The sequence below is a fragment of the Ochotona curzoniae genome, unplaced genomic scaffold (genome assembly GCF_017591425.1).
Source record: "Ochotona curzoniae isolate NIBS_2020 unplaced genomic scaffold, NIBS_Ocur_1.0 scaffold_274, whole genome shotgun sequence".
Lineage (NCBI taxonomy): Eukaryota > Metazoa > Chordata > Mammalia > Lagomorpha > Ochotonidae > Ochotona > Ochotona curzoniae.
In genome coordinates, this window is record NW_024467101.1 from 4,723,245 (window position 1) to 4,738,615 (window position 15,371).

General features: G+C 52.8%; 1 protein-coding gene across 1 annotated transcript; it reads right to left on the minus strand.

The window, feature by feature from the left end:
• Nucleotides 1-1,187: 1,187 nt before the first annotated feature.
• On the minus strand, nucleotides 1,188-14,848 carry LRRC74B (leucine rich repeat containing 74B). Its single transcript, XM_041003574.1, has 10 exons — nucleotides 14,704-14,848; nucleotides 14,108-14,250; nucleotides 13,529-13,661; nucleotides 12,618-12,824; nucleotides 8,093-8,202; nucleotides 7,091-7,206; nucleotides 5,281-5,359; nucleotides 4,385-4,480; nucleotides 3,860-3,993; nucleotides 1,188-1,374 (listed from the first exon to the last, which is right to left on the minus strand). Exons 1-10 carry the CDS (start codon nucleotides 14,846-14,848, stop codon nucleotides 1,188-1,190), a joined length of 1,350 nt encoding a protein of 449 aa, XP_040859508.1.
• Between the last annotated feature and the right edge of the window lie 523 nt (nucleotides 14,849-15,371).

A 15,371-nucleotide genomic window follows, 5' to 3' on the forward strand; every position in this document is an offset into this window, starting at 1 on the left:
AAGGGACACCATTTTTACCTGAAAGAATAACTGACAAGGCTAGGATTCTTCAGTTCTGCTAGATGTTACTTATGTTCCCATGGGTTGCTTTAAAATAAGCATTTTCAAAGCTTCTTGTGGTGGGCTCTTGACACAGCGCTGAAGATACCACTGGGCATCCCACATCTTGTTTATGGGCACCCTGCAAGATGATGGCTTCAGGGCTTAGGGCCCTTGCCACCCCTGGGAGCGACCAGGGGGTAGCCACCCAAGCAGGCTCCTAGCTTCAGGCCTGGCCCAGTGCCTCCTATTGTGGACATCTGTGGGGAGTGAACCAGCAGAGGGAATCACTTTCTCTGCTCTTCAACTAAACTGGAAAAAACCGGAAACTTTTAAACCTCAGTACACTTTTTTAAGACTCACTTGAAAGGTGGAATCCCTAGATTTTCCACTCTACTGATTCACTCTCAAAATGGCTGCAACAGCCAGGGCTGACAGAAGCTGAAACCAGGGGCTTCTCCCAAGTTCTCCAGCCAGGAGTGGCTATGGGGGACCAAGGATTTGGACCAGTTTGAAGGGTTTCTCTCCCTGGCTGCCCCTTAGCAGGGAGCTGGGTGGAAGTGGAGCAGCTTCACAGGCTTCTCGGTGGGAAGGGAAATATCCAACACGGAAAACGGCCGTGGCTATAACCCACAGAAAACAAAGGCCCTTGTGTGCGTGTCCGGGGGGTGCCAAACGAGAAAGCTGGAGAAGCACTCTGCCTCGTCTTCAAAACTCACGGCTTCTTCCAGAAATTCACCACCTGCCCTTTCCATACAATTAGCGCCAATGGCACGACAGAAATAATTTTTTAAAAAAATAACAACTCCCTTTTCCCGACTCTGGCCACCTCACGGTACCTCACCACAGATTCCCAGGGGGAAGCGGACCAGCCGCTTCGGACTCCCTTCACCTTCCAACCCGCCTTCAGCTGGGTCACCCCGGTCCTCACACGCGAAAACCCCCGGGGACGCCAGGCCGTGTCCTCCGGGGCTGACCCTACACCCCCTGCGTCCTTCCCCCGGCTCCTCCGGTCCCACCGGCCCCAGCAGGCCCTCCCGAGGGACATCCTTCTGCCCACCGACCCCCGGCCATCCCCGGGACCCTACCATAGTGAGCTCCGCCGCTGCGCTGCCGCTACCCGCTGCCGCTGCCCGACGCCAAGGCCGCTACCGGACCTCAACTGCCGCCGCCGACGTCGCGCGCCCAACGTCCGTTCGTTGCCGCGCGCGCACTTCACGGGGAGTGTGTTCGTGGCTTCCGGGGCACTCATTGGTCCGGAGCTCCTTGAGGGCGGGCCAACGTTCCAGGTCCTCCTCTCGATTGGCTCGATGCTCTGTCAGTGGGCTTGCGGCGCTTCGGATTGGACGTGGGTTTTGGCGGGAAGGCTGCCGAGGACGCTAGGGGACGTTCCCGAGGGGCCTCAGGCAGTGAGGGTGGAGGAAGGCAGTGGGCGGCCTCGAGGGAAGCTGGGCCCGTGGGGCGGGAGAGGCCTTGCTGCTTCCCCGGGAGCTGGGCCCGTGGGGCGGGCGAGGCCTTGCCGCTTTCCCCGGAACGAGCTGGGCCCGTGGCCTTGCTGCTTACATTTTCACCATCTTACACTGAATTCCTTTTTAATGCTGAATCATGTGGTTTGGGCATTATGAACGCCGTGCCTGTGAGCCTGTGTAACAGGCTTTTGCGTGGAATTTGTTTTAACGTCCCTTAAAGTCCATATACCTAGGAGCCTAGGAGTGGAACCGCTGGGTCATATGGAGCTGTTTATAATCAGCCTTTTTTTTTTTTATATTTTTTGAAAATTACCTATTTAAGGCAGAGTCAAGGAAAGAGAAGGAGAGCAAGAAAGAGAGCATCAGGGCCCAGCAGCGTGGCCTAGTGGCTAAAGTCTTCATCTTGAGCTCACCAGTAGCCCATATGGTCGCCTGTTTTAATCCCGGCAGCTCCACTTCCCATCCAGCTCCCTGCTTGTGGCCTGGAAAAGCTGTCGAGGACAGGCCAAAGCTTTAGGACTCTGCACCCATGTGCGTTGGGCTATCCTCCATTGCTTTCTTGGGCCATGAGCTGGTATTGCGAGTAGCAGCCTTTACTTGCTGTGCCACATCCGCCACTGTGTTTAACCTGTTAAGGAAGTGGTGATAACTTTGTGTGTGTTTATTTCTCAGAAACTTAACACGGATCACGTTCATTTTCAGGAATTGTTATATGTTCTTTGGACATATGACTTTGTAAAGTTTGTGGAGTTTCAAAATCAATTAACCCTGTGGGGAGTGAACCAGGGGATAAAGCTTTCAAATCTCTTTCTGTCTCTTCTTCTTTCTATAATATCTACCTTTCAAATAAAAATAAATAATTTTTTTTTTAAGTAGAGCAGCTGGGACTTGAACCAACACCTATATGGGATGCCAGCCTTGCAGGCAGAAGCTTAGCCTGTAATACCACTACATCAGCCCTACATCAATTTTTTATGTATCTCTGGTATAGCAGATTAGTTGGCTCATGGATGAAAGATCACAGACAGATGTGGGTTTTTATTATTTTACTTCAAAAAGTAATAAGGAAAAAGGGAACGAGATCTTCCATCAGCCTCTCTGTTCACTCTCTCAACAGCCACAGCAGTCACAAGCCGGAATCTTCATGTGGATCTCCATGATGGTACTAGAGCCACTAGTAGGGGGCTGGATGGGAACCTGCACCCCTAGAAGGGATGGCAGCCTTGTAAGCGGAGGCTTCGGCCACTGTACCACAGACACCAGCCTCAGTACGGCTAAGCTGAAGGACTTGTGCTATGGCAGGATTCATTGCTTCCTGAGGGTTAGGCTAGCTCGCATGCTCTCAAGTAGACTTCAGAAATGCTGGTCACACACCTGCCAAGAGTCAGCCCGGTTAGAACACAGACAACCAGCAGGATGAAAATGTCCTTGGGCGTCTGAGCGTGCGTCCTGCACGGTGACAGGAGGGGTCTGTGTTGCACAGGTGAGAACAAAAGCCCAAGAAAAACGCTCCCTGTTCCCCCCAGTGTGGGAGCAGAGAGGAGTAAGTGATGTCTTCGTCGTGGTGGAAGCCAGAGAACTCGGCTCCTGATGGCTCACGGCATCTCGCTGGGCACAAGTGTGAGCAGAGTGTGATGATTCCATGGAGCCGAGGAAACAAGCAGACCTCACTACAAAGTCACTTGAGGGCAGAGTCTGAACATGGGCAGCAATTTTGTAAAAATATTTCTTTTGGGGCCCAGCGTGGTGGCGCAAGTGGTTAAGTCCTCACGTTGCATGCCTGGGATCCCATATGGGCGCCGGTTCTATCCCGGCAGCCCCGCTTCCCTTCCAGCTCCCTGCCTGTGGCCCGGGAAAGCAGTTGAGGACGGCCCAAAGCTCTGGGACCCTGCACCCGCATGGGAGACCCAGAAGAGGCTCCTGGCTTCGGATCGGCATAGTATCGGCCTGTTGCGCTCACTTGGGGAGTGACTCATCGGACGGAAGATCTTCCTCTCTGTCTCTCCTCTCTGTATATCCGCCTTTCCAATAAAACATAATAAAAATAAATCTTTAAAAAATATATATTTCTTTTGAAGGCAGAGTAATATATATATATATATATGAGAGAGAGAGGGAGAATTGATTCACTCCTCAAATGGCTGCAATGACCAGAGCTAGGACAGGCTGCAGCCAGAAGCCTGGAACTCCAACTGGGTTTCCCACATGGGTGGCAGAGGCCCAAACGCTTGGATCCTCTTCTGTAGCTGTCCCAGGTACACTAACAGGGAGCTGGATCGGATGTGGAGTAGCCAGGACTTCAACTTGCATCCGTATGGAATGCTGGCCCTGCAAGCAGCGGGTTTACTCACTGCACCACAGTGCCAGCTTGCAGCAGTTCTTTTTTATACTCCACTCTGTGAGCACCAGTCTTGATGCAAAGGCCCGGAAGAAGGACTTGGACGGAGCTGGTGAGTTCATCAAAGTCTCTGTCCACCTGGACGTCCTGAGGAGAAACCCAGGACAGGAAAGCTCATGGTGACGTGTCTGGGAATCCGGCTGTTCTTACTCACAGGGTTCCAAAGAGGCTCCTTCAGCCAAGAGGGACATCGTGTCCCCCTCGCCCAGTCAGTGAAGGACTCAGGCAGCGGCTGGAGATCAATGCACAGCGTGACCATTAGCCGCAGGGGTGATGTATGGAGCGGAGGTAGGAGCAGGACTAAGCCCTAAGGTTCCTGCCTCTCTTGGGCTGTTTATCTGCTGTGCAGAGCACTCTGTTTCTGTAACCCCCACTCACTTTCTTCCTCTGAAACAGACCCCCTATTCCCCCCACCCGCACACCTGGAGGGGGTGGCTGGAGGGTAGAATAGAGCTGAGGTTAATAAATAAACTCTTACAGAGAAATCCAGCAGTTCAAGGGCAGATGCAGCGTTGTCCCTGACAGCCCTGAGAAGACCCGTGCAGCCTTCACTGCGCAAAGGGTTCCTGGTCACCTAGCATTGCAGACAGAGCAGCAGGAGCAAAAGCAGAGGTGAAAAACAGCACTGGCCGTTGCGCTCACTGGGGGAATATGAATCATCGGATGGAAGATCTTCCTCTCTGTCTCTCCTCCTCTCTGTATATCTGACTTTCTAATAAAAAATAAATCAATCTTTAAAAAAGAAATCAGATCCCTCAGGGCCCACTGTGGTTTATCAACAGTGGAGAGCCAGGCAGAGCCAGGTGCCCCTCTCTGTCTCCCACCCCAGGCTGCTGGCAGGCACAGTGGTCTTCCCACAGCTGTCCTGCCCACCCTCACCTGCTCCCCACTCTCCCTTCTCTGGCTCTTCTTCCCCTTGGGACCCCTGAGGGAAGGAACCTCTACTGGGCATTCCTCAAGTAAGGTCTGAGTAGACCCTAACAGTACCTGGACTGATCCTGACCTCTTTAGAGAGTGCAGGCAAAGGAGAGAAGGTGAGGAGGAAGGGCCGGGCAAGAGGGCCCACCTTGAGAATCTCAGTAGGTTGAGGGGGAGCAGGGAGAAGGAGGCAGAGCATCTGTAAGGATGTCAGTGGGAGAAAACAGAAAGAGCCTAGAAATCCAGTAACTGGCCTAGTGGGAGGTGGGGGCGTAAATGGGGGCAAGAAATGGTCCTAGGAGAAAGTCAGAGACCCCTCCCAGAGACATCCTCCACCCCAATTTGTGCACTGTGTGTCCCACCCATTTGCTACTCCTGGGATGGGATGGGGGTTGTGGCAGGGGAGGGACTTGTGTGCTAAGCCTCCCCCCACCCCACTGTCAGATTGTCACTCACAATAAGAATGCGCAGCGTCTGGTTGACCCGGAGGCCCAGGCCCAGGCTGCGGGCTCCGGCGGCAGAGATGCGGTTGTTGCTGCAACAACAGGCACTGGCATTCAGGAGCCCCCTACAGCAGAGCAGAGCCCACTGGCCCAGGGTGCCCTATGGAGCTGCTGTTGTATCTGGCAGGTTAACCTTTACCTCTGGCCCTCTAGTCATACCTAGGGTTCCTAGTTAATGTGGAAAAGCCACACACACCTAAGAGGCGGCCTAAGAGGTGGCCCACCACCGCCCCCCACCCAACCAGGGGGAGACCAGCTGCCTGCTAAGCTTTGCAGACAGGCTCCTGTGTGCTGGCCCAGCTCGCCCCAACTGTAGGGCCTTCCTTCTGTCTTCCTCCTCCTCTTTCTCTGCGTGCTGGACCCAAACTACACGTTTTAGCACGGCATGTGAGTTTGCTTTTTTGAGCCATTCTCACTCCTTTTTAAAAACATTTAAATGTTTCACTTTATGTGAAAGACAAACACACATACACGCACATCATTACTCCCCAAATGCCTGCCACTGCCAGGGCTGAGCTAAACTGAAGCCAGCAGCCCAGATCTCCATCCAGGTCATCTTCATGTGTGGATGGCAGGGGCCCAAGCCCTGGAGCCATCATCCTGCCCTGGAAGCAAAGGAGCTGGGATTTGAAAGGGGTGCTCTGATGAGGGGTAAGGGTACCCCAACATGGGGCCTACTTTCTGCACCACATACCAATCCAAACTCCCACTTCGGCACCCTGACTCTCGGCATCTCCTGTGGCTGCCTACAGCCTTAGCTCCTCCCTCGGGGGAAGGGGGACCAGGACTGAGGAGGCCCTCCTGGCCCACAGGGGAGGGACTCAGCAACAACAGCCCTTACCTGTCTGGACCCTGTGTTTTTCCTGCCCTTGCACCCTGTTCCCCATGCCTTCCTCTGGTTACCTGTTGAAACTGGGATCCTGCCTGACCCAGAGGTGCACCTCACACGGGACAGTAGCACCCAGCTTTCAGGTGCTAGGAGCACACACGGGTCACTTCTTAAGGTCCTACCATGACTCACACCAGGCTCTGTGGAGATGCACACACACACACCTCTATACTTACAAACCATGAACTTAAGTAAAAGAGACAGCTGGGTCCTGGGGAATCATGGCTCAAGCCTTATCCTGGGTAGATTGTGCTCGTTCTGGAAAGTAAAGAGACTTGGGGGAGGGGTGGAATTATGGCACAATGAGTTAAGCTGCCCCCTGCAACACTGCCATTTCAGACACCAGAATACCTACTGGAGTCCCAGTTGCTCTGCTTCCAATCCAGTGCCCTGCTATCGTGCCTGGGAAAGCAGTGGAGGACAGTTCAAATCCTTGGGCCCCTGCCACCCACATGGGAGACCCGGATGGAGTTCCTGGCTTTAGCTTGACTCAGCCCTGGTTGTTGTGTTGTGGGCATCTGGGGAGTGAATTAACAGACGGTAGATCTCTCCCCCTTTCTGTGGGTGTCTTCCTTCTTTCTCTCTGTCACTCTTTCTAATATATAGGTAACACATGTAATAATATATTACAATATACAATACACATAATTATAGGCACACATGCATAAATACATAAACATACACATACATATGTATATACTCATAAGATATAATACATATTCTTTGTATAATATATATTTACATAATCTAGTATGTGTATTACATATCACATATGATAATATTATATAATACATAATATAATTTATAAAATAAATAAACATAGTTTTTAGGAAAATGACCTTGGGTCCTGGTGGCATTGTGCCATGCTCCTCACCTCATATTGAGTTCCTCCAACACGTTGTTGACTTTGAGAGCCTCACCCACTGCAGAGGCTCCAGGGTCCCCAAAGCCATTGTGAGAAATATCCAGAACTTTCAGGAAGATGTTTGCCTTCAAAACACCAAAGGGGCAGGATTATGGGACCAAATTCCACCATGAAGAATGCTGCCAGGATGGCCTCCCAGCAGTCTCAAGGTACCAAGGACAGAAGGGCACAGGTCCCTCTCAGCTGGGATTCGGACGGTGGTGAGCAGGAGATCTGAATGGCCCAACAGGGGGATGGCAGTGTGTGGCCATGACAGATCCTCTGGGCTCAAGACATGGTACTCAGATTCACACCCACTTGGGGTCTGAACAGAGCAGCACTTTGAGACACAGAGAAGTCTCAGGGACCAAGCAAGTGCCCCCAAGGAAATGTCACCTGCTCAAGGGGCTGTGATGGGGCCAGGGGTGGGTACTCAGGCAAAACAGATTCTCACCTGTCACCCTGCAGGACAAGGTAGCATCTACCATTTCCCTGATGAGGACCCCACAAAGCAAGGGAGTCATTGGAAACTTCATAGATACCTTGTCCCACCCAGGCAGGCTTGAGCCACCCATGCCCACCACCAGGGAACAGCCCATGCACGGGAGCAGGTGGAATGTTTAAGAAGTGTTGGAAAAGCGTAAGATCTTGGGGTCCAACATTGTGCTTGTGTCATCAGAATCCACAGATGTCCCCTACCTGGTCTGTGAGGCCTGGGGAAGTGTCTGTGAGGCCTGGGGAAGGGGCATGACATGCAGTTTGACCCGCGGGTAAGTAGCACGAGGCTGAGCATAGCATATTGCATTCGTTAAATGCAGCTGAGAAACTCAAGGGCACCTAAAGAAAGGCTTTTTAAGTTCAGGTAGGAGAAACCAGGTTCCTTTCTGAAGAGCAGCAACAACCAGGAACTGGCTCCCAAGCCACGTGCCCCAAAGCCGTCTGCATACGGGCCCCTTACCTCCAGCCCCTTACCTCCAGCCCCCTGGCAAACGCTACAGCACCTGGGCCTCGCAGGTGATTCCAGCTTAGGTTCAGCTCAGTGAGTCCTGCGTTTTCTGCCAGGGCCGGTCCCAAGGTCTCTCCTTCAGAAACACCAAGAAACCTTCTTAGTTGCTCTGTTCATTCCTTCAAAATATGACACTGGGGACAGACCTTCAGCGTACTGTTGGAGACACCCACATCCCATGCTGCAGTGCTAGAGTCAGTTCTTGGCTTTATCTCCAGTTCCTGAACGTTAGTAAGACAAACTGTTGGGGAAGCAGGTGATGGCTCAAGTACTTGGGTCCCTGACCTTCGTGTGGGAGAGACCAGGATTGAAGCTTCAGTTCCCAAGATGCAGGAGGGGCCCAGAGATAAAACGAACACATGCGAAAGATCTGAATCCGAATGAACAGAATGTGAGCTCTTTAGGCTAGACGCAGAGAAGGACCAGAATGGAGTGGGGGTTGACCCTGCCTTACTGGTCAGGGTAGTGAGGGCAGAGGAGGTAACCTTGAACTTAGGAGCCCACCATGCATGGAGACACCTAGACACCTGTGGATATGTCACCTTTTGGAAGCTGGGGTGGGGAGCACTTGATAGGTGCTACTTTGGACACCTGCAATGCAAACTCAGTGCCTGGGTTTGAACTCTTGATTCCAGCTTCATGCTAATGAAGACCCTGAACAGGAATCATGGGATAGCTCATGTAGCCACCACCCATCTTGGAGAGATCTGCATTGTGTTGTGGGCTTCTTCTGGCCTCAGTCTGCGCAAGCCCCAGCTTTTGCAGGCATTTGCAGAACTCTTTGTTTCTCCACCTCTCAAAAGCTTTTTTGTTTAAACAGACCTTCATGCTAAGGGGCTTGGGTACTGCCCTGTCAGTGACAAGTAGTCAGGAAGGACTTTAGGAAGTGACAGGCCATAGGTCTGGCACCATGGTCTAGCGGCCACAGTCCCTGCCTTGAATGTGCCAGGATCCCATATGGGCGCTGATTCTAACCCCAGGAGCTCCACTTCCCATCTAGCTCCCTTCTTGTAGCATGGGAAAGCAATGGAGGATGGCCCAAAGCCTTGGGAGCCTGCACCCGTGTGGGAGACCTGAAAGAGGCTTCAGTAACCTGGCTTTGGATCGGCTCAGCTCTGGATGTTGTAGCCACTTGGGGAATGAATCATCAGACAGAAGATCTTCCTCTTTGTCTCTCCTTCTCTCTGTAAACCTCACTTTCCAATAAAAAAAAATAAGTAAATATTTAGAAAAAAATAAGGAAGGGCCTGGTGCAGTAGTCTAGAGGCTAAATCCTCACCTTGCACAAGTCAGGATCCCATACTGGCTCTGGTTTGTATTCTGGCTACTTCCCATCTAGCTCCCTGCTTGTGGCCTGGGAAAGCAGTAAAAGGTGACCCAAAGCCCTGGGACCGTGTACCCGCCTGAGAGCCCCGGAAGCTCTTGGCTCCTGGCTTTGAATTGGCTTAATTTGGGCTGTTGAGGTCACTTGGGGAGTTAACCAGCCAATGGAAGATTTTTCTCTCTGTTTCTCCTTCTTTCTGTAAATCTTCCTTTCCAATAAAAAAAAAAAGAAAGAAATCAAACAGAACAAATAAAGCCTAAATCCAGGAACCTTTATCACAAATGAGATCTAGTTATTAGTAAAAACAAACAAATAAAAACAAAAAACAACAAAACAAAACAAAACAATAAACTCTGGGAGATGGCCAGTGAAACAGAAGAACCCCAACCTCAAGCTGGCTCTTCTCTCTGCCAGTCTGACCCAGTCACTCCCTATTCTCCAAGTTCCAGCACTGGGAAGCCTGAGCTGACCCAGCCCAATCCCCTCAGGTTCCATGTCCACCATGCTTCCTTTCATCCAGGCTCTGCCTTCTGTTTCCATCTGGCCAGTCTCCAGCCCCAGGATCAAAGTCCTCCATGGACTGGACGTGACTCCAGCACCCAACACAGGCCCAACCAACCAGAACGCTCCATCAGCTCTGGCTGACGTTTTCAGCACCTCAGACAGCTCCCGCACAGTCCCTGGCTGTGCCCCGGGTCAGCCCCCTGTCTGTTATCTGCAGCTTCACAGGTCAGAAAAGTTTCCTCTTCCTAGAAAAGAACTGAGAGGGGAAGGCAGTGGTGCCTCCTGCCTCCAGCCCCTTCTTTGCCAAATGACTGAAGGGGGAGAAGGTTCTTTCTTCTCCGGACTGAAAATTGCCAGGGCTTGGTCTGCTTCTGGGCACTGTAGCCATCCTTCAAGGTCTTCACTGTGGACCACGCTCCTCACCCACCTGACCCCCACCTCATAGCTATCATTCAGGAGCAGTAATGGCTTCATTGTGGACTGTGCTTCTCACCTACCTGACCCCACCATGTAGCCATGCTTCAAGGGAGTTAACAACTTCACTGTGGATCACACTCCTCACCCACCCACCCCCACCCCAGAGAAATCAGGCCCAGCCACAGAATCCCTCTGAAAAACAACGAGTGATCCAGTTGAGTTCAAAATTCCACAGGCCCACCTCCCTCATAAACACGTGGTGGTTTGGCCTTCCCATGGCCTCCTGCCCTTCTCTTGCAGCTGCCTACCCAGCACTTGTCCTCTGCCCAGGCAGAAACCTTTTTAAAAATTTTATTGGGGGGCCCGGCACGGTGGCGCAAGTGGTTAAAGTCCTCGCCTTGCACGCCCAGGATCCCATATGAGCGCCAGTTCTATCCCGGCAGCCCCACTTCCCATCCAGCTCCCTGCCTATGGCCCGGGAAGGCAGTCGAGGACGGCCCAAAGCTTTGGGAACCTGCACCCGCGTGGGAGACCCGGAAGAGTCTCCTGGCTTCGGACCGGCATAGCATCGGTCGTTGTGCTCACTTGGGGAGTGAATCATCGGACGGAAGATCTTCCTCTCTGTCTCTCCTCTCTGTATATCCGCCTTTCCAATAAAAAAATAATAATAAAAATAAATCTTTTAAAAAAATTTATTGGGAAGGCAGATCAGAGTTACAGAGAATAGAGATAGAGAAAATGATCTTCCACCTGCTCATTCAATCCCCAATACTTCCCAATGACCAGAGCTGAGCTGATCTGAAGCCAGGAGCTTCCTCTAGGCCTCCTACATGGGTCCAGGGCTGTGGGCTTTGGGCTATTGTTTGCTGTTCTTCCAGGACCCAAGCAGGGAGCTGTATGTGAAATGGCACAGCTGGGACATAAACTGGTGTCCACATGGGCCCTTGGTGGTTGCAAAGCAAGGATTTAGCCACTGAGTCATTGTACTGAGCTCTTGTTTGCCTTTTAAAACAGATTATTGGAAAGTGTAGTGACATATAAGGGTAATCCTCCATCTGTGGTGCTGGCATCAAGTCTCAGCTGTTCTACTTCCCAAGTTTGCTTCCTGCTATGGACTGGGAAAGAAGCAAAGGATGGCCCAAGTGCTTGGTCCCTTGCATTCACATGGGAGACCTACAAAAATTTCCAGGATCCCGGCTTCAGATCAGCTCAGCTCTGGCTGTCGCTAGTCCAGTTGGGGAGTGAACCAGCAAATGGAAGGTCTCTCCTTTTTTTCTGTAACTCTTTCAAGTTAAGTGAATCTTTTTTTTCTTTTTCTAAGAGCTGCTTATTTGAAAGCCAGAGTTACTGGGACACAGTGGTGAGGGGCAGAGAGAGAAAGACAGGGGAGAGAGAGTGAATCTTCCACCTGTTGGCTCATTTCCCAAATGGCTGAATTGGTCTGGGCTGGGCCAGGACAAAGTCAGAAGCCAGAAGCTTCATTCAGGTCTCTTATGTGGGTGCAGGGACCCAAGTACTTTGTGCCATCTTCCGCTTTCTCAGACATATGAGCAGGGATCTGGATAGAAAGTGAAGCATTTTGGATTTAAACTGACATCATGGTGCCAACCAGCTTGTGTGTGTCTGTTTTAAAATTTAATCATTTTCATTGGGAAGCCAGATTTATAGAGCGAGAAGGAGAAACAGAAAGATCTTCCATCCGCTAGTTCACTTCCCATGTGGCCACAAAGATCAGAGCTGAGCCAGTCTGAAGCCAGGAGCCTCTTCCAGGTCTCCTATGTCGATGCAAGGTTCCACAGCTTTGGGCTATCCTCTACTGCTTCCCCAGGCCACAAGCAGGGAATTGGATGGGAAGTGGAGCAGCCAGAATACAAACTTTCACCAACATGGGATCCCAGTTTGTGCAAGGCAAGGTTTTAGATACTGAGCCATTGCACCAGGCCCTGGGTTTTGTTTGTTTTTGCTTTGTGTTTTAAACAATCATTGAAAACTATCTTGATACTATGTGTTCCATAAGGCCAGGGACATTGTTCTGTCAATGCCTGGTGGTGTCATGTACATAAGTCAGTACCCAGGACACAGGACAGTCATAACACAGTTCTGTGCAGCTGGAGGAGAGCAGCAGGCCAAGATGGGAGCAAGGTAGGTCAGGGATCAGAATCTGGATATGTGTGCAGCCAAAGGCACCCACTCGTGTCCAGGAAAACTGAATTTCCATGTCTCGTGGTAGCCTTAACTGGTGATACCTGCTGGGTCGTTCAGCTGGTTATAGCTGAGATCCAGGGCCTTGAGGCCCGTGTGGGCCAGCAGGAGTTCGGCAAGGTAGCGGGCGGCCTGCTCCTCCAGATCATTTCCTGCCAGACGCAGTTTCTGCACTGTCTGGGCCCTTGAGAGGGCAGCACAGAGTGCCTTGGCCCCTGCTGCTCCCAGCTGGTTCTCAGACAAGTCCACCTCTGCGGGCCAACAACACAGTCAGTCAGTGGCATCCGAAGGCACCGGTGTCACCCTCCCCCTTCTTCCCTTTCCTTCCAGGCCCTCCCCCAACCCTAAGTCTAGGGTTGTAAGGTGCTTGTGCCAACCTATCAACAGAGACAAGCCACCCGGGTGTTGGATGGCTCCATTGTATGAGAAACCCTTCTTCACTGCCACAACGCCAGAGTCCAGCAGGTCATCATCGTACAGGGTGGCCGTGCACAGAGCCCTGATGGGATGCTGGACTGATCACATTGTTCTTTGCTGACCATAACCCTAAGGACTAAATGGTCTCTCTGGGGCAGGGGCCATTTTACAGCTTGGAAACTGAGGCTCAGTAAGGGGAAGGGGCTTGCCCAGCTCACCCCTTTCTTGGGTGGCAGAGCCAGCATTTGGAATTGCCCCTGTATCTCTCCCTGTTCCCCTCTCATACTGCCCAGCCCGTTATTTCTGTATCAAAAGACCCCAGCAACCCATACTCAGGCACTGAGAGTCCACAGGTGCTAGAGTACTGGGACTGGGTGGGGTCCAGTCCTAAAGAGAATCTGACTCCACCCCCATGTACCCTACCTTGTGATGAAGCTCCTCCTCCAGCCCCCAGCAACACCAGCAGAGACCCAGGTCCTGGGGTGGGGAGGGGCTGTATTTGCATTTCTGAGCCTTGCCCCCTAAGCCCAGGACCTACCACAGATGCTGCTGTTCTGGCTCAGCACACTTGCCAGGGCCTTTGCACCAGCCCCACCAAGGCCATTGTCCTGGAGATCAAGCCGTTTGACACAGGGAGTGGATGTCAGGGCAGAAGCCAGAGCTCGGGCCCCCTGGGACAGAACAGAGAGGAGCCTGAGGGCCTCAGACACAGCTGCCACACCGCCCTGCCTTCGTTCTCCCAGGACTCAGGACACTCAGTGCCTTGCGATGGGGAAACCACATGGCTCACGCCCACACCCAGGAGGAACACCTGCTTCTTCCAGATGCCATCCCCATCGCACATCCCCGAGTCAGGGTTCCCCAGCACCCAGCCCCCTCCCAGCTGGGCTGTCACAGCCCCCATCCCCACTGTGAGAAGGGATGAATCTGGCACAGGGCGAGGCAGAAATGTGGGTTGGACTCAGGGGTGGGCGTTGGTCTCACACAGGGGCACATCCATAGCTCTTGTCTCCAGGACCCTCCCTTCTCATGTTCTTTAAACTTGGGCATCCTCCCACAAAACACACACAGGTGCTCTCCCTCCTGGGGTCTGGTGGGTGGGGTGGGAGAGGGGTACCTGGGGCCCCAGGCCACGGTGCCGCAGGTTCAGCTCTGGAGTACTCCCTTGAGGCAGAAAGCCAGCAGCAGACACAACGCCATAGGCCCAGCGAGACCTCAGGCCCAGGGTGTTCTTGCTCCATTCTCCAGGCCCTGGGGTGCCTGGGAAAGAAGACACGGGGGCCACCATGGTTGACCCCCTAATCCCACCCCGCCCTCTGTCACAGCATGATGGTCTCCCATGCTAGTGAGACTACTGTGCACTGAGGCCCAGAGAAAGCAAATCTAGTCAGAATTAGGGCTAGCACCCTGCCTGCAGAAAACCAGGGTTTGCTTTTTTTTTTTTTTAGGGGGGCGGTGGTAGGGAGGGTGAAAACAATTCTAATCAATTTTTCTTTTCTTTGTTTGGGGGGGGAGGGAGAGAGACTCCTTGTTACACCGTCCTGTCTAGTTCACGTTTAGACCTCGTCTTATAAATGGCCGCAGACGGTATTATGAAGGTGGCCGTCCTGAGTGCACCCTCACCCCAATCCCCGGGCGTAAGAAGCCCCTCAAAGCCACATAGGCCTGGCACCCCCTCTACCCCGGGGGTGTGGGAGTGAATGTGGGGTGCACCTTCGGTCTCCAGGTCGGAGTCCCAATCCGACCCCTCCTCGGCCTCCTCGAGCCTTGCAAGCCGCCCATGGGCGGCCACCGCCTCTTTGTCCTGCTCTTCGTTTTCCTCAGGTCTCTCACCCGGACACTTCAGAGTTCGGTCCATTCCGCTGGCTCTAGCACTGAGGCTGGGACAAGTTGCGCCTCAGAATTCCGCCCGGGAATGTGGGCGGGCCTTGTGGCTGCATAGCCAATCGATAATGGCTTCCGGTGAATAGGCTCCCGTAGCAGCCAATAGCAATGCTCTTCCCCGGCCGGTCGCCCCGGCCGGTTGCCCCGGCAACCCCGCGTGGTCGGTTGCCCCAGAAACAGCTGCTAATCTACCCTGGCTGTTTTCTGGCCCGGACGGCTAAGCCAAGCGCAGCTGGCCAGGCACAGACGTGGCTGCGTGGGTGCCTTGCCGGCGGTGCTTCTTCCTGCGTCCCTGTGATGTTCATCACGGCCTCTCTTCATGGAGTGACTCCTGGCCTTGTATTTTAGTCCCTGCACTTGCATTTGGTCAGTGGAAAAGCTGGGGGTCTTGCAGAGCCAGCCACCCCTCCCCACAGGAGATCTCAGTCCTCCCCCCCCGCCCCCGCGGCCTTTCCATCCTGCCCAACCTTGTTGCCTGACCTTCAGAATCTACAAGC

Excerpts from the sequence above, each read along its gene's own strand:
- LRRC74B (XM_041003574.1), bottom strand. The coding sequence starts at position 14,848 with ATGGACCGAACTCTGAAGTGTCCGGGTGAGAGACCTGAGGAAAACGAA. Across the intron at positions 14,251-14,703 it reads CTCCGACCTGGAGACCGAAG|GCACCCCAGGGCCTGGAGAA; the intron begins GTGCACCCCACA and ends CTTCTTTCCCAG. Across the intron at positions 12,825-13,528 it reads CCAGAACAGCAGCATCTGTG|AGGTGGACTTGTCTGAGAAC; the intron begins GTAGGTCCTGGG and ends GTTGGCCCGCAG.